Source organism: Vidua macroura, chromosome 17, assembly GCF_024509145.1.
Source record: "Vidua macroura isolate BioBank_ID:100142 chromosome 17, ASM2450914v1, whole genome shotgun sequence".
Lineage (NCBI taxonomy): Eukaryota > Metazoa > Chordata > Aves > Passeriformes > Viduidae > Vidua > Vidua macroura.
Genome location: NC_071587.1, coordinates 8,086,827 through 8,105,437, shown reverse-complemented (window position 1 = coordinate 8,105,437; position 18,611 = coordinate 8,086,827). Strand labels below are relative to the sequence as shown.

Sequence of the window (18,611 nt, the reverse complement as noted above, 5' to 3'; positions counted from 1 at the left end):
GCTCCTATTCCCACCCAAAAATAACGTTTCTTTTACAGAAAACTGAGAGGTTTTTACCACACAGGGATGCTTTTCTCACACCCAGAAAAGGAACCCCTCAGAGAACAGCAGCACAGGCCCAATACTTATTTAATCAAATATTCCTGTTCAGAAAGGACACTCAGCTGGAACATCCCCACAGCCAGTGGCCACCCCATGCCCCACACGGGGGCTTCACCTCTTTTAAAGTCTTTTTACTCCCTTAAACAGACCCTCAAAACCAAACCTCCCCAAATCCTGTGGGACAGGAACCACACACATTAGTGAGCACAAACAGGGGTGTCACTGAGGTGAGTGAACACCTGGAAGTCAGGTGACAGTATCACCCATCCTTTCCCATTTAAAGTAAAATCACCAAGTCCCTCACTCTGAGATTAACCTGTAGGCTTTGATCCTTCAGAAGAAACACCAACAAGCAAAGGAAACATCTTCTGATTTTTATTGATTCCACATGAAGGAACAGTGATGTCCCCACGGCACAGAAGCACCAGAGTGCGGCACAACCATCTCTCCTCCAGATGGGAGGCAGCCAGAAACCAAGAGCTTCAGAAAATGACAGTAAAAAGGATAAAATTTATCTAAATTAGATAAAAATACAAAGAACTAACAATATTTCAGTTGACATACATTTTTAAATAGATCGACACATGAATAAAGGTGTTAATAATTTAAAATGCAGGATTTCTAGAAAATAGAATTTCTTGCTGCAGCTTCTGGACTCTTCTAGGGCCATGTAACTTCTGTCTGCCTGAACACACAAAAGCAACACTGGAGACAGTACCCTGCTAGATCTTAAAATACGAAATACTGAACATTCTTTGACAGGAACAATTTTAAATAGTCTAAATTTTTTGCTACAGAGAGTAAACAGATAACTCTTACTGATGGTATTAGAGAATTAACAGACACAAGCCTTGTCAAAAATAATTTAAGCTCCAAAGGTAGTCTCTGAGGAAGGTTTTGAAGGACTTTTTAAAAAACCCTTCAAGGACTTTTATAAAATTCCTTTGAGGACTTTTATAAAATCTTTCACAATGTAAATCTCTTATATAGAATATATATTTTAGTGGTATTTTATTAACATATTGTATAACTATCATATAACTCATCATGTAACTATAAATATTAATAATAAGCCCTGTAGTGATCACCTGGGGCAGGACTCCTGCACAAGCCATTACTGGGTGGTGTAGAGGACAGGGAGCTCTGCTCATCTCTCACAGCTTGACAAGACATTCCAACCTTTTTCCAGGAAAACTACTTGCTGGAAAGTGCAACCTAAGCTGTATTTTGATCAGTTTATCTGATCTTGTCAAACATGGGCCCAGCAGTGGCTGTGAGGTCAGCAAAGGGCTCAGGCTGCTGCAGCTTGAGGACCTCCTGCTTCTTCAGCACCAGGAAGATGTAAAATGTGGCTGCAGCTTCTTTGCGGTTGTTTCTCCGGCAGAGCTCCCGAAAACTGAAGGAGCACACGCCTGATCTCTTCAGTTGCTGCGTGAGGGAAATGAGAAATCAGTCAGGTCAGCTTCTCCACCAGCAAAACTGGAGCCCAAACAGAGAGCACTGCATAGAGGGAACATTTCTGCCTGAATGCCTCAAATAGGATCCAATCTCCATAGAATCATGGAAGCACACACTGGTTTGGGTTGGAAGGGACCTTAAAGACCATCTCATTTTCCCACCCTGGATACCTCCAACTAGACAAGGCTGTTCCAAGCCCCAGGTTGTTCCATCCAACCTGGCCATGAACACTTCCAGAGATGGGGAGTCCACAACCTCTCTGGCTATCTTCCATCTGTGTTTATAGAAGTGACCCTTAACATTTTACTGCCATAATAGTGTTGTTACTTATGTATGTGACTAATATCTAGAATTCCATTACACCAGTGGAGTGCTTCCATCAAGCTTTGTGATTGATAACAATAAATATCCTTGATCAGTTCTTTGGTTTCAGAGTTCTCTTGTTTTTTAAAGGCTGTAAATATTTATTTACTATTTGCCCAGAACCTTTGAAATATGTTCAAAAAAAAAAAGAGCATTCAGAAAATTCTAGTAATTCCAGCAGCTGTGGAAAGGAACACCACACATCAAGCACTCAGAATCCTGATTTTCCACAGAAATACCAAAAAAAGCACATACTGCAAGTGAGAGGCAGAGACACAATGGATAGTAGAAGGAAGAGCTTTTCTAACATGGTCCAGCTGAAATCAACACCAGCTTTTGGTATCTAATAACAAAATCCAGCACTGGTACCTGTAAAGTTTTTTGTAACCGAAGAGTTCTTTTGCCCCATCTTATTTCTTCATTGTCTTTCCTGGTCATTGTTTGCTCCTTGAGAGAAACAGAAAGTTAGTCAGGGTGTGTAAAAAGTCACACACCACGAGAAAATGGACAGGAGTTCCAGCCTGGCTGAAAATCCAGATGGAGCTGGATATCTGGATAGCCAAACTCAGGGAATCTGGAGCCTCTGACACCTCTGTGCTCACACAATACTGTGTGAAACAAAGGAAAGAATGGAACCTGTGTGCTTTGTGCTACAGAGACAGCTTAGATGCAACATGGACATGGTCCCAGTGAGGCAGCTCCACAGCCAGGTACTGCTCTGTGGGACTGGGATTCTGACAGGATTTGAATTGGCCAGGAGCTTAAAGAGATATTTGGCTTGAGATTTTGGGCTTAACCTCTGAAATCTGCAGCTGACTGCCCTGGTTTCAGAGTACCTGAACATCCTCAGAACCAGCAAGGTTGAAATTATTTCCTTCTCACAGGAAGCAAAACTCCCTGTAAGTTCATGATGTATTTGTTTCTTTTTAAAAAAACAGGGTTCTCTTCTGAAACAAGCCAGGGCCATCAGCTTAGGACACACACCTCTGGCACCTCCACCTGCTGTGCTTCAGCTTCCTGGCCCAGGGAATTTTTTGAGCTCTCGGAGAAAGCTGCTCCATCCTCCTGTGAGCATGAAAAAGACAATCACCAGGCCTGACTATTTATGCACACAGTGCAATTCTCCTCACACAGTTCTGCTCAAAGAATTTATTGTAATCAAGTTCTTCAAAATGAGTTAATAGCTGCTATTTCTACCATGTCTTTCCTGATACAGGGAAGGATCTTGCTGTAGGATTTATCTACAGATGAATCTAAACCTATGGGCAGAGTTCAGGCATGAAGCACACATTTTCTGCTGCCATTATCTCTAATTTCATCACTTTTCAACATTAATGAGCCTCATATTCCCTAAAGAATGCCCTTTAGCAGAAGTGAAGATGGAAGAGATATTGCTTAAGTATTTCCCCAATATGACACATAAAATGTACGTTTTATCCTTTATAAAGATTATATTTCTCTCTTCAGTACAATATTTCATATTTAATATTAAGCTCTCATTTATACTTAGTGATTAAACTGTAATCTATGCTGATGAATAAACATTTTAATTAATCATTCATTCGTTGTGGGAGTTTACCAAATTATAAATAAACTTTTATCACACAAGCTACTTAATGCTGTCTTGACTGTTTTTAGCATCCTTTCCAAACATTAGTAATTTCTTAACATGTTTTAAATGGAACCTTAGCAAAAAGTGGAACCAATAGGCACACTTAAGTCTCTAAAACTGAGGAAAACTGCTCACTATAATTTCACCACAGTTCTCATTGGTTTCATTTCTGTCATTCTGTGATGTCAACATAAAGGAATCATTTATAATTTTTCTCCCAGTCTCGGAATGAGCTGGCTCTGGCAGGTAACTTGGCTCTTCTACTGGCAGCATCTCTGTATTAATAGAAAACCAGGGTTGAAGAGGAAATTACTATGAATCACCATCTTTTAAAAAACCCACTGAAAACCAAAAATCACACACAAGTTCAGAGTCTTTTAGAGGAAGAGCCAGAAGAAGCAAATATTGAAGAAACATCATTCCCAACAGGAGCATGGAAGAAGAACCTTCTAAGGCAGGTTTTCCTTTTCTGAAAGTTGACCTTTATGGACTCACAGGAGGTGGGTTTGTTAATTAATTTTTGAGGTAGGTTAGGTTCCCAGCAGAGCAAAAGAATGAAAGTGGATACATCCTTCTCAGAAGATCGAAAATGGAACATTTCTTCTTGCCTGATATTAACCAAACACATCTTCCAGAAACAAGTAGAACTATTTACATTAATTTGGAATTTTGGAGAGGAGTTTGATTAAACTTAGAATAAGTGAGAAGCTATTTTTTTTTAATTATATTGAAAAAACCCCACAAGCAACATTACCCAAATCTGCAGTTTCAGACATAATTAGAGAAACCAAAGATGAAACCAAAAATATCTCCTTATGCCACAAGGAAGAAAAGACTTGGATTTCATTTGATTTCTAAGAAACAAAAGAACAGCAAAGTAGTAATTTGTGTAATAGTGCACATCAACACCTCGTGTGTCTCTCAAACATTATATAGAATACAAAATACACTCCAACAGCTAATTCTGCACAACAGAATTAAAATACTACCTGTAGTATCTTGCTCTTTTCTCATTTCTTTAGTTTCAGACATCCTCTGTATTCCATTTGCTCTCATCTTAAATCTGTCAGTCCTGAAGCATTTTTCAAACAACTGAAAATAATTATTTTTTGTTTGCTTTCAGAATATCATGTCAGATTATTTACAAACATCAACACAAAATATGAATATGAGCTGTATGTTAATGGCTGCAACCCAGAATTTCAGTATTTGACTTAGGTCACGCTGAAAATCTGCAATTTTTTTGTTTTGTTTTGTTTTTAAGCAATAGCCTTCTGCAGCTCCGACATGAATTCAATGACAAAAACATCTTAGGAGCAGCTTGAATCATTTTTCTTGAAGCCAGCCAGTAAGGAAGGATGAAAGAAAGAAACATCTGCAGTTTTCATCTTCTTAAAGAGCAAGTTGTAATTCTGCAGCTGGACTCTAAGTGGTGAAGCTGCACTGCTGCAGTGAACCCTTCCAAATCCATCAGCAATATTCTACTAATTATGAATGATGTACCTTTAAAGTAAATATAAACAAAAGATATCTCAAATTGATTACGAACAGGAAATAAACCAGAAAACAATACAACAAAGGAGAAAGTATAAAAGAAATGGACAGAAACGTAAAATGTTATGTCTCAGTATAAGATCAGTCAGGCACCAGTGTGTGAATTGAAGCATCAGCTCTCGTGTTCCTTTTGCAATTTTGCACTTGTTGGAGTGCAGAAGGTTAAGGCTGTGACCCCACAGATGATGAAACAATTAGTGGTGAGTGTGCAAACCATCAGGTGTCCAGCTGACCAATGCTGCAGAGTAATGCTCAGTGCACACCTGCAGCCAGCTCCAAGTTCAGATCAAACAGAGTCTGCAAAACCTCTCTCAGTAAGATCCTAGCTCTGCAACAATCCTGGAACCTACACAGTGGCATAGACCCCACAAGGAACTGAGCTTTACCTTTTGTAGCTGAGCAGGAAGCATAGGCACTGAAGAATGGGACAGGAGTTTATCCACACCTCCCCACTCCTTCCACATCATTGTTTTCTTGGTTGGGGGAGCGAGTTCCAACGTGGCCAGGAGGTCAGTGTAGTTGGTGAGCTGCTTGTAAATGGTGTGGCAGCTGAGCTCCTTCTCTACATCCACCAACAGCTTCCTCTTTCTTTGTTTTTTTTTCCTCTGGGGGACAGCTACATAAAGCAAGTATTAATAACAAGTCTTAAGGTCTATTCCTAGGACATTAAGCACACACACACAAAAAAAAAACCCCAGTGAATCAACCTGGCTGCCAACCTTCTGAACACTGCCTAGACTTGAAAATCAAAGTACAAGTGCACAGGCCACTCCTTCAAAAGTTTCTACAAAGTTTTCACTCTTTGTACTCTTTTACTGGAAATTTCCTTATGTTTAATTGTGGAAGACAAATGACTCTTTTAATAAAGAGCTGGGTACAGGACAACTTACTGAAAACATATGCTAGAGCAACAAGACTGAATAAGCTGTCTTTAATCCATCAGGCAGTTAAGTGCTCCAGGAACTGCTGATGCACTCGAGAGGTTTCATTACCTCATAATTAATATCTGTATTTGTCAGTTTAATCATTTAGCAATTTAATCAAGATGTAAACACAAAAGAAAGACACAGATTAGTTATATAGCCATAACTTCCTGGATATTATTTGGGCAGGCTGGAGAATTCCAATATTGTAAATATTGCTGTCAACATGAGCTTGCTTATTCATAAAGAGCCACCAATGTGATAGGGAACATTGAGATTTCCTCTGCAGAGGAAATGTAAGACTCTTCACCTTGGATCTTGTTAAAAGTTCACAAAACAAAGTTTTCCAAAGGCTTGAAAGTTTTAGGATTGTGATTTTAAATATAAAGGTCACTGATGTGTAACTGGCAATTAAAGTTTTTCAGGTGAATCTTCAGCACCACCCTTGAGGCCAAGCTTGCAATGCTACCAGAGCTGAAGAGCAACAAAAGTTGACTTAGTACATGGAAGAAACTGCAAGCAGAAATTTGGGCAGCTGAGATAAATAACCTGACACTGGGTTTGTATAATATTTACTGTAAAAAGGAACTCTGATAGCAGGAGCAGATGAAATCTAAGGTAGAAATAATCTATATTGCAAGTATTTTCACTACTAAGAAGCAAACCAAACCTAGTTAATGCAAACATTTATCAGAAACTGATCAACTTCTGACCTGTATCATCAACTGGCTCAAGCACAAATCCTTCTTCCTGGAACAAAAGGATTGTCTCACTCATTGTGTGATTTATATCCTTAACAGTGGTGTCTGCACAGTTGGACTCAACTGTAAGAAAACACAGCAAATAACCCAAATTAAAAAAAAAAAAAAAACAATATGGACTAATTTCTCAATCACACAACAGAGAATGCTACCAGACAAACCCAGCGAGAAATAGGAAACTGTGGTTTTGTTTATAATCTCACTTATGTTCACCAGTTCCTTCTCATACTCTACACTTCCCTTCACTGATCCCAGAATGACCAGACTGCAGCAGAGACAGAAGAACCAATCTGGAGAAAACCCACACAACAGAAAGTGTTTAGGGGCAAAGGTGTGTAGTTTCAATCCCCATCTGTTTCCAGTTCCAGGCAAGTGCATGGCAGTGTGGACACCTCTGTCAACAGAAAAGAAACAAGCAGCACCAGCAATAGAGCAAGGGGAGGCAAGAACAACTCTATCCCTTTAAAGCTGTTCCAGAATTCTCTGTTTTAAACTAACACTCTGATGGGGAAGCAAAGATTTAAGATAGCAAAAATTTCTCAGAAATAGTTATCAAAGCTTAATTTCTTTCATCAGCATCAAACCAAAAGAAGATTAACAACACCTTTATGAGCTACTTAAGCGTCATTTGGTGCAGAAATACAAAGCCAGAAATAGAAGCACAGATTTGTTTCTGTTGGAAAAGACCTTTTAAGCTCTCACTAGGAAAGTTCACTGTTACAGGACAGCCTTATTTGGGTTTCTTTCCCCTTCAAAAGGGACATCATGCTGTGAGCAGCAGGGTGGACCAACAGCATATCCAACAGGATGTCACATGAAGGTGTTTCTAAGCAATGTCAAGTTACAAATTTGGAATCCTTAAATCAAATCGAATTATTCTAAAATGGTGGATGAAGCGATTTGGGGGGAAAAAAAAGCAAAATAAATGAAGAAAGGAAAAAGGCACAAGGATACTACAAAAAGCTGAATGTGAGCGACACTAGGCATTAACACAGGAACAGAGGGTTTATGTGAGATGGAGCAGACACTGCAAACTCACTGGCTGTGCTGTTCTCTGGCAGATCTTGTGACAAAGGATGTGCTTCCTCCACATCAAGAATGTCTTTATCTAGGACATTTTCCTCATCCCTCAACAGGATTTCTAAAATACAAAGCACATAGTTTTAATCATTCTAAGCCTTAGCAGTCATGAAATAGCCTCATACAGCCTAATGTTAGTCAAGGTTAATACTCTGCAAAGAGAGCAAGCTGAGCTTCCACAGATGGCCTTCGGTGGTACGGCTGTCTGCAACAGCACACAAAGGAGGGGATTAGTCCCAAGTTTGAGATTTCCACCTTTTTTTTTTTTTTCTTCAAATATGGCCTTGATAGTGTCAACAGGTATCAATCTGTAAGGTTTACATAAATGCTCTGAGCCATAATGATGTAGAAACTACTTTGCTGCCTTTGCTATTACAACAGTAAGGATAAAAATATACACCTGTGAAAATAGAAAATAAATTGTTAAAAATTAAGCATAAATTTAATGCCTTTAATTCTAAAATAATGAAATACAGCCTTTAAATCAATTTGACTTGGCAGTGTCAAAGTGATCATAGACTTAGTGACAGGTAGGAAAAATATATGTATGAAAACAACAAATAACATAGAATTTATGTTTGACAACAATTGCTTTGGTGCTGTCTTGACTGTTCTCCTGTAAGAATAAAAATATTTGGAAAGGAACTGATTCTGTTTGCCTGTGGCAAACCGTACCAATCATATCTGCAGCATCCTCCTCATCCCCAAAATGGTCATCCTGGAAGGAGTAAACATCTTCATGCAGCACAGATTTGTCTCCGCTGGTGCTGGCTGAGTTGGGGTCGGCCACCAGACTGTTACTGCTCGTCAGGACACTGCCCTCAAAGAAGTTCTGTCTCCTCAGTGCTTCTGCTTCTTCATCTGAGGGAACACACAATTCCTGATCCCTCATCTGTGTGAGTTTTATAAACCCAGATGTATCAATTTCCTAATTTTCCAAGTAATTTTTAAAAGATTGCAAGATATACCATACCTCAAATGGAATAAAGAATAAACAATGTTATCTAATTTAGGAAAAGCAGGAAATGTTTGATTTGGTTCTCAGTCTCTGACACCAGATTGTATTGCTTACACAAAATTTTAAACCTAAGACAGCATGATAAGCCAATCAGCAAAAGCATGAAACAAATGGACCTTTAATCATAGCTTTTTCACACGTGGCAAGGGCTCACATAAGTTTCACATAAAACACACTTCCCCTGTAAAATACTTCCAGTTTCTCAGCTTCTCTCACCAAAGTTTCTATCACAGAGAAGTATACTGCTTTCATAATCCTCTGTAAGTGTGATTTCTTCAGCTCTGCTCTGATTCAAGGTAAAATGTTCAGCAACATCAATGGCTCTGATGAAAAAAATATTATAAAAATATAGAGTGAACTGAAACTCATTGAGCATTCAGCTGGAATGTCAAAACTTGTTTCTACACAGTCTTCAATCCTGGCATTTTATCACAAGCCCCCATATTTCTCCACTCCCTTTTGCCAGTAAACTTGGGCTTTTGTGATTTTGTTCCCATCCAAGCCTTGGTACCTACCAGACCCTCATCAGAAGGCAACTCATTAGCGAAACATCTTTTAAATCGAATTACACAACTCTTTGGGCAGGTAGAAAAGGCACCTTTACAGAGTTAGCACACTTGAATAAAGTGTATTCTATTGCAGCTGTACTTACAAAATAATAAACTCTTACTGATCCCATCAAACCATATTTATGAGGAGGAACAGAGCAACTCTCAGTGGAAATCTCTTGTCCTGGACCTTTGGGGCATCAGAGCCATCAGAAACATGACTTAGCCTCCTGGTTTTTATCCGTTTTCTACATTAATGCTGCTTTGTGTCAAAAAAGCCTAAGAAATATGCTGGCTTTTTCTCAGGAGCCAGGCTGACTATTGCTGATAAAACACCCCAGCCCCAGAGAGCAGTGGAGCAGAAACAAAATGAAGTTACCCAGTGGAACGGTGCAACACTGTGTGTTTACTGGCCACATCTTTCAGGATTAATACTAATTTTTATCTCTTCTCTTGAGGTTCAGAAAGCTGTTTGTATCCTTCACTCAGACAATTTAAAATCCTGAAGCCTAAGTTCAAGACATTATTCCATTGTGAAGGTCTGTTGATTAAAGGACTGAGGAAAACTACCAAAGCACAACGCCTGTGGCTGTAGCCTTGTAAAGCTCAGAATTTAGGAGAATTCAGTTATTAAATTGAAACAACCCAACCTGAGTCTCAATCAGATAACACCAAGTATAGCTTTTACTTCTGAAAATTCTAAAAGAATTAATAAAAACTAGGGAAGCATTTACTTTACATCTGGTAGTGGTGCTTCAAAATCATGAAATTCTTCAGGTAATGTAATGGACTGATAAGCAGCCTCAAAGTTCTCTTCTGGAAGGTCAAGAAGCCCTGAAATAAACAGACAACATAACAAAATAAGTATCAATAAAATAAAAGTAGTGTTCTCTCCCAAGTAGGTATAATAAGCCTATAAACCTGTCATGAGGGGTTGCTGCCATTCTAAATCACAGAATGGTAAAGCTTAGGCACCCAAAAGTGGAATTTCAGTTTCCATGTCCGTAAGATGATCTATTTTTTACAGACACATACAAAAGAGTCTGCTGCAACAGGACCTGAAATATTTAAGTACTTGTGTTGGTGAACAGCTGCTTTAAGACCCTGGAAGGTTCTCCCAGCTGAGACTGGGAGACTCTAGCCAGAGTCTTTCACAACACTGCAAATGAACAACTGTGTTTTCCTTTCCTCTGCTCTGTCTCCATAATACTGTTCTCCAGCATCAAATAGTTATGTACTCAGACTGCCAATTGCTTGGGTATCAGAGGATCCTGGGAAAAATCATGTGAGGAGGGATTTCTCAAGGTCATCCAACCCAACCTTTTGCTCAGAACAGGGTTAATTTCAAAGTCAGATCACTTTTGACTATTTCTGTTGATGGACATTTCACATCATCCCTGAAAAGCTTCTTTCAGCATTTTACCACTTCTGCTGAGATTCTTCTCCCCACTTGATCTAGGTAAAGTCTCTGTTGCAGCAGTGGTGACTGTTGTGTGCTCTTGAGCTGAGTGGTGCTCTCCAAGTTGCTACAGGATCTATCTCCAAAATAGCCACCAGTTGTAGCTAGCAGATTTCAGTTGCATATTAAGGAAAATTTCTTCACTAAAAGGGTTTTCAAGCCCTGGCACAGGCTGCCTAGGGTAATGCTGGAGTCACCATCCCTGGAGGGATTTGAAAGACGTGTGGTATTTGGGGACATGGCTTAGTGGTGGCCTTGGCAGTGCTGGGTGAACAGTTGTACTGGGTTTTGGAGGGCTTTTCCAGCCTAAATGGTTCTTGATTCTATAATTCTGTGATCATATCCTTGAGAATAATGCTGAGTAATTATTCACTATTTTGCAAACAGACCAGGTCACAAAGCACATTTAAACTGGCAGGAGACGCTGGTGTTCTCAGGCTTTTTTTTAGACAACAGTGCCTCCCATTTATTGCCAAAGTATGACAAATACAGAGCCTGTTGGGAAAGGCTCCAGTCATCTCAGCTCCCTTCTCCCTGTCTACATGGCTAGAGCTCAAAACACTCTGTCAGGTCTGGCACTGACACTGCTAGACATGTTGTTGGTGTCATCAGAAATTAAAATTAATTATCTAGCAATGGAGGCTGAACTCAAGCATCTTCATGTAAGTCCACTTAAGATACTGCTTCTGTTAAGGGAGTCAAAGACCTGAAATGGCACTAAATTAAGACATACTAAACACCAGCAGTAGGTGCTAGTATGTTCAGTTTCCTTTGGGGTCAGTAATGTGTATTTAACAGAAATATCCAAAAAATAACTTGTAAAATGAGAGTGGTACAGGACACAATGAAAAAATTCTGAATTTTGTGTATACCTGGACGAAAGGCTGTCTTCATTTTGGTCAGAGCTTCATTGCAGTCTGCCAAGAGGTACTTGGCTTTCCTGTTGTAAATCCGCACCACCCCCAGGAGTAAGTGTCCAGAGGTTCGCAGAGCTATAGCAAACTTGTGAGGATTTAAATTTAAGAAAAAAGTTGTTCAGGAGTTAGTATGTTTGGCTTTTTGCCAAAAAATATGTTAAAATATTATACAGAAGTAATAGAATTCTCTACAACAGACCAACACCTCCACCCCAGGACTCTCCAGGAGATCCCTCCATGCCACAGCCTACCTTTGGGGAGAGGATTTTTTGTACAGTGGCCTCTAAATTGCACTCAAAGATATGTGCCTTGGTGAGCTTCTTCTCCCAGTGGGCAGCCAGCCAGATTTTGGCCAGCGGCCCCCGCTTGTTGATGAGCAAATGGACGTAGAACATGGTGCCTGGCCAAAGGTCTCAGGACAGCCCTGACAAAATTCCCTGAGCTCTTCCCGTTGCAAAAGGAGATGGGTCCTGGGGCACCAAGTGGGACTAGGGATTTAATGGAATCTGAGGGGATGGGGGACCCAGTCGGTGCTATGGGGAAGGGGGAATTTAGTGGGATCTGAGGGGATGGGGGGACACAACCAGACACTGAAGGGGATGAGAGGATTTATGGGATCAGAGGGGACAGGGTATCCAGGCAGATATTGAGGGGATGTGAGGACTTAGTGGGATCCAGAAGGGCTGGGATCACCCAGCTGGGTGCTGAGGGAATGGGAGAACCCTGGGAGCACTGAGGGAAATGAAAGGATTTAGCGGGACTCTCAGAGGGCAAGTGGGGAGGATTTGGCAGGATCCTTAGAGGATGGGTCAGGGTGGATTTAGTGGTGCCTGAGGGGACAGAGGGATCCAGCCAGGCCCTGCGGATTTAGCAGGACCTGAGGGGATGAGGTGGCCAAGTCGCTGAGGGGACAGGGGGCCTGAGCAATGCCAGGAGGGACGTGTTGGATTTAGCGGGATCCTGAGGGATGGATGGGCACAGCCGGCCGCTGAGGGGCCCTGGGGGGATGCGGAGCCCCGCTCGGCTCTGCGGGATCGAGGGGGATCAGCAGGCGCCGAGGGGGCTCGGCGGGGCGGGCGGACCCTCCTCAGGCCTCAGCCGCGGCTCAGCCGAGGGCGGGAAGGCGCCGCGGGGGGGTCCCCACAGCGGGCCCGCCCTCGGAGCCGGCGCCGGGCAGCGCCGGCCGCAACCGCCGTGTGCGCTCGCCACGGCTCCCCACAGCCACGGAGCCCTCGGCAAGGACCTGCCGCTGTAAATGGCCCCCTCCTTCCTGGGGCTAACCACCAATACCCACACGTGCCCGGGAACACATTGTCGCACCCGTCATTTTGGGTTCATGAGAGTGGAGAGCAACCTCACTCTCCCCCATCCATCTGTCCGTTTTCCTCTCCTCCGCTCTCCTTGTCTTCCCCTCCCCTTCTCCTCCCAATCCATTTCACCCTTGACGTTCTAAGAGCCCGTTCGCAGACACCGCCCCATCTCTTTCTCTGCAGATGAGCAGCTCCTGCGTGGCTCCAGACACGTCTGATAAAACTCCCCTGGTGAAGGAAATTTGCAGAAGAAAACAAAAAAGCCAAAAAAAAGCCAAAAAAAAGCCAAAAAAAAAAAAAAAAAACTAAAACAAAACAAAAAAAAAACCCAAAAAAACCCAACAACAACAACAAAAAAAAAAACAGCCTCAGATTGGACCTCTGTGCAGGGGGGAAAGACAAAAGGTGCACAGCCATCCATCTGTGTCAGCCCCAGCCACCCCAGAGAGCAGACAGTTTGTTTGCACACTTAGGTATCACCAGACAGGAAAAAAATAGTTTGTCACCCTCTGCTTCGTGCTTTCCATGCTTTATATTCAGGCAGAACAAGCGAGGCTCCCGTTGCTCCCAGGCACAGCCCGGAGCATCAGCTGTTGCCATATCACGAGGCACCTGAGGTTTTCCCTGTCTCCCTGGTGTTAGCTGAAGATAACGAGATCTTAATTATCACCAGGAAAGTGCTGAGTCTCATCTCAGTACTGCTCTGCATCTGGTCATAGTGGCAAGCAGGGCTCCATCCCTCCAGCTGCCTTTGGGCTGGGGCTCAGACGTTTGGGGAAGGAGAGGGATTTTTCCTATAAACCATCCTTGGGATGGTGTATCCACAACGGGGACTTGGAGGAACCTCCAGATACCTCCAGAGCCCCAGAGCAGGTATGCACTGCTCTTCCAGGACACCAAACCTGTCTGGGAACTCCATGCCCTGCAAGAGGGGAACCACCCTCACTGATGCCCACTGTGCAGCTCCAGCCCTCCCCAGCACCAAGCCTCACATCCAGCCCTGCCTGCCTTGCTGGTGGCAACAGCTCCCAGGAGCAGAAACTGCCCCCCCCCCCCCGACCCCACAATCCACGGGGAGCACTGGGATGTTGTGTCTGGGGTACACAGGGACTGGCAGTGACAGGCAGGGAGGCTGTGATGTGCTGGACATCTCTGGTCCTCCCAAATTGCTGGATCTCTCAGTGATGTAGAGCCAGCTCCTGAGTTGCCTGGCTGCTTTTTCCCTGACCTCCGAGTCACCTTGAGCTGTGCTGGCTGCGGGCACTCGCTCTGCCATGGGATGCTGTGAATGCTAAGGAGGCAGGAATGAAACTTCACCTCGGTGGTGAGGCTGGATAGGGGTCAGCACTGCCAGTGGGCACCAGACAGCTGTGCACTCCCCAAAATTGATCTGTACTGCACAGGGCTGTATTAGGGAACAGAGCAGGTTCACAGCCTGTCTAGCTCCATCACATTCCTACTCCTGCTGTCCTCTTCTGCCTGCCTGAGGCTCCCATTTGCTGTCCCTCTCATCCATGTTCAATCATTTTGTCTGAGGAGTGACATGTTCCCATCCCTGGTTCCCTGTCTGGCTCCTTCACCCTATTCCATCTCCCAGACTCCTTCCCTCCCTCCTCTTTCCTTTTCTTTCCAAGTCGTCTGTCTCTCCCCTCCAGCACTCCCGCAGTTTCATTGTGAATTTTGGCAGTGCTCCCTCTGACCTTGGCTGTCTCCCTCCTCTCTTTGCTCCTGCACTGGCAGCATAGATCTTGACTGTCTCCGTTTCTCCTCCCCTTCTCTTAGTGCCAGCACCTTGGGGATGGAGTGGCCTTTGCCAGTCCCCATCCTCATGCTCAGCCACTCAGGATCAGGCTGGGGAAGGTTTTTGGGCTACCCTGAGGCCCCTTCAAAGGCCTGGGGTCCCCTCCAGCTCCCATCCAGCAATGGCAGTGGGATCCTGGGGCAGCACAGTGCAAACAGCAATGCCAGCAGAACGCATCCCTCCACCTCATCCCTCACAGGTGGCCCTGTCCCTGTATGAAGGCAGGTGGGAGCCACAGCATGAGTGCCTCTGGCTTCTGCCCCACAAATCTCCATCCTGGCTGGGCTCCTGGCCTTGGCATCCTTGGGTGCACAGGCAGCCACAGGGCTTGGGTGCTCGAGAACAGAGGGCTTGACCTCAGCTCTGCTCAGGAGTAAACTGGTGGCAGTTCTGTCTTCCCAGGGAATTTGGCGATGGTGAGGCAGCAGATCTGCTCCTGCCCATCTGTTCACAGTGATATGCCTGCCTGCTCCAAATCCATCTTTTCCTGCTGATTTGGGACAATCTGTGTCCCATGACCTACTTGTCTCCAAGCATCTCCTGCCTTCCTGTGGAGTGGGTTGGTACTAAAGACTCTCTAAATGTAGTTAACGTGTCAGGATGCACTTAACATTTATTTTTAATTCTGCTTCTTTCTTGGCCCACTTCTGGCTTCATCTCTGGGGACACTGCTGGGAAGCCTCTGTATTTCATAGAGTCACAGAGTCACGGAATGGTTTGGGTTGGAAGACACCTTAGAGATCATCTCATTCCAAGCCCCCTGCCATGGCAAGCTCCATGCCCCTGCTGCAGCTCAGAGACTGAGAGGTGCCATGTGTTGGTCTAGAGTGTTCCAGTCAGCATCACTGTGCCTGCATAGGTGCTGAGCCTGGATCATGTTGCACCTGTCCAGCCCTCAGAAAACACAAACACACTTCTTTATTTGTGTGGCATGCTCTAAAACTCTCTGACCTTTTTTAATCCATTTTAGCTGTATCTGACTCCCTGCCCTGTCATGACACAGGTGGCAAGAGACTCCCATCTGAAATCTCCACACAGAGCAGTGCCCAGACACTATGGGTAACACAGAGCCCAGTGTAGCTGCAGAGGAACGCACTGTGTGCGGAGACAGGGTTCAGGACAAGATGGGAACAGGGTGCAGGGCACAAGTGGCATCCCTGCAGCCCCAGCACTGAGCTCACCCAGTGCCCACAGCATGTGAAGGTGTTGAAGGGAACGGCAAAGTGATGGACAAACCTTCCCAGCAGCTGTCAGCAGCCCACCTGCTATTGCTTGGGATTTATATCCACATCTCCAGGCACTGCTCCAAATGTGGAAATAGACCACGTCGTATTAACAAACGAGGGAAAGCGTGTGGCTGCCAGCAGGTCGCTGCTGGGGCACGTGCCTGGGTCTGGTGCCAGGTCAGGGAGAAGAAGAGTGCAAGCACTGATATGAATGCTCTGAGAAAAATGGAATAAATAACTTGTGTGTGTGTGTGTGTGAAGGGGGGCATTATGCCATGGGACTGCAGTGGGATTGTGGTGGAACTGGAGGAGCCAGGAGGTCCTCTGTCCCAGGTTGGGGCATATCATACCTGGCTGAAACCCAGGTCAACCCCCACTTTCCCTGGGAATTTGGGGACAGGCTGGGCAACATCCATATGGGACATCTCCCTGCTGTCTTTGGGGCTAGCGATGCTCATGCTGCAGCCCCAGTGTCCCCAGCCCAGCTCCACCTCGGGTCCCACAGGGGACTGCTGGTTGGGGGGTGCACGTCCTCCAGGCAGACCCCACACAAAACCTGCCGTGCTGCTCTGTCCTTTGCAAAGCCCCTCCCCATGCAGCCCCCGGGGTGCCCACAGAGGGTCCCGGCTCTGTCGAGAGGGGTGCACAGAAGGGTCTCTGCTGCACAGGGTACGTGCACAGCAGGTGCCGGTGTGCACCCAGGCGTGTGCATGCGAGTGCATGTGTGTGCCCCCCGTACGTGTGTGTGTGTGCGTGTGCGTGCGGCGGCCGTGCGCGACCGCGGCTCGGGCACCCACCGCCCGCCCCGCGGCGGCACCGGCACCTGCCCGGGGAGCCGGGGAGGCGGCGGGGGTAGGCAGCCCGACGCGGGGGACCGGGAGGGGAAGCAGGGCAGCTCGGTGCGGGCATCGGCGGGGAGGGCAGACCGAGCGGAGAAGCCGGGAGCGGAGCCCGGTGCACAGAGCGGGGCCATAGCCCGGTGCGGGAGCGGGGAACGGGAGGACAGACCCCGGCGGGAGAGGAGGGTCCGGTGAGGGGCAATTTAGTGGAGTCACAGGGACACAGGTCCCCACAGGGAGTTTCAGACGGATTCGGGAAGGTGGGTCGCGCAGTGGGAGCCTGGTTTGGGAAGAGGGAGAGCCAGGTGGGACGACCCGGTTCGGAGAGGCAGGTGCCGGGTTCAGGAAAGGGGAGCAGCACGGTTTGGGGGTCGGCTCCGGGGAAGGGGGACAGTCCGGGCGGGGTCTCAGCTCCGAAGGTTGCCCGGTTCGGCTAAGAGAGATCCCAGGAGGAGGAGCAGCCCGGTTCGGAGACCTGCGGGGTGGGGCTGGTAGCCTGGTCAGGGGAAGCGACTCCGGGAAGGGGAAACATCCCGCCCTCGGGGTTCGGCTGTCTGGTTGGGGAACCATCCCGGTTCGGGGACCCGTCTCCGACCCAGAGGAGCAGCCCGTCCCGCTTCGACCGCTCACCTTCGGCCGCGCAGGCCGGCGGCGGTTCCATGGCGTCCCCGCGGGCGGCGGAGCTGCGGAGCCCGGACGAGGCGGCGGCCGCGGGTGCGGGGGCTGGTGCGGGCGCGGGGGGGCCGGTGCCGGCGGGCCCGGGGCTGGCGCTGGCGCTGGGCTGCGCCCTGGGCGGCGCGGCGCTGGTGGTGCTGGCGGGGGCCGTTCCGCGGGCGGCGCGGCCCGACCCCGCGGTGCCGGCGCGGCAGATGGAGCGGCTGGAAGCTCGGGCAGCCCGGCTCCGCGCCCGCCTCGACCGCTGCACCGTGGCCGGGCTGACGCTGCTGGCCCTGGGTGGGCTCCTGCTCGCCGCCCTGCTGCTGGCCGCCGCCGCCGCCCGCCGCCGCGCCCGGGCCGCCCGCCGCACCGGTGGCACCTATGGCTCGGTACGGCTGCGGCTGCGGAGGGTATCAGCTGAAGGGACGCGGGCGCTGCTCGAGAGCCAGCTGAGCTCCCCACCCCAGCCCCCCGAGGGGCCCGGCTCCTAGCTGTGCGCACCCCAGGGACCCCCCACCACTGGCAGAAACGGGGTCCCCTTGCTGCACTCCAACACTGATACCATTGGGTGAAACTTCGCCTACACCAGCCTTCAGCCACCATTCTCACCTCCTTGAACCTTTCTTGAATGGTGCTCTGACCCAACGGCACCAGACTGATGAGGCTTTGAGGTATTCCACCAGACTGCATGGCCCTGGCCTGGGTTGTCCCCCACCACCAGCACTGGGACAGCATGGCCTTGGGACCTTTGGGACCTCCTATCACCGCCTCAGCACCTTCCTGGATAGGATCCTGCCACCAGCATCATGGCAGTGGCACAATCAAGGCAGCCTTGGGATTTCTGTGCCATGGTCGGTTGCAGCCTGGACTGGATGTGAGGCTGAGCTCCTTCCCACAGCCAGGACCTGACTGCTCTTTCCTACAGATCTGTTTCTGCCATCGGTGACCGTTTTTAGCAATAGTTTCCTGTAAAACTCTGGCAC

At 46.7% G+C, this 18,611-nt stretch overlaps 1 protein-coding gene across 3 annotated transcripts; it reads right to left on the bottom strand.

The window, feature by feature from the left end:
- Window positions 1-455: 455 nt before the first annotated feature.
- On the bottom strand, window positions 456-17,665 carry RAD21L1 (RAD21 cohesin complex component like 1). Of its 3 annotated transcripts, XM_053993249.1 has the most exons (14): window positions 17,602-17,665; window positions 16,169-16,299; window positions 11,751-11,880; window positions 10,154-10,253; window positions 9,088-9,194; window positions 8,529-8,714; window positions 7,813-7,914; window positions 6,726-6,836; window positions 5,476-5,705; window positions 4,525-4,627; window positions 3,671-3,810; window positions 2,908-2,988; window positions 2,293-2,370; window positions 456-1,530 (listed from the first exon to the last, which is right to left on the bottom strand). In XM_053993249.1, the coding sequence occupies exons 3-14, from the start codon at window positions 11,770-11,772 to the stop codon at window positions 1,339-1,341; spliced, it is 1,452 nt and encodes a 483-aa protein (XP_053849224.1). In that variant the 5' UTR covers window positions 11,773-11,880; window positions 16,169-16,299; window positions 17,602-17,665; the 3' UTR covers window positions 456-1,338. The 3 variants fall into 3 exon arrangements, with proteins under 3 accessions (XP_053849224.1, XP_053849223.1, XP_053849225.1); XM_053993248.1 differs by lacking the exons at window positions 16,169-16,299; window positions 17,602-17,665 and adding an exon at window positions 12,047-12,941; XM_053993250.1 differs by lacking the exons at window positions 2,908-2,988; window positions 3,671-3,810; window positions 4,525-4,627; window positions 16,169-16,299; window positions 17,602-17,665 and adding an exon at window positions 12,047-12,944.
- Window positions 17,666-18,611: the final 946 nt, after the last annotated feature.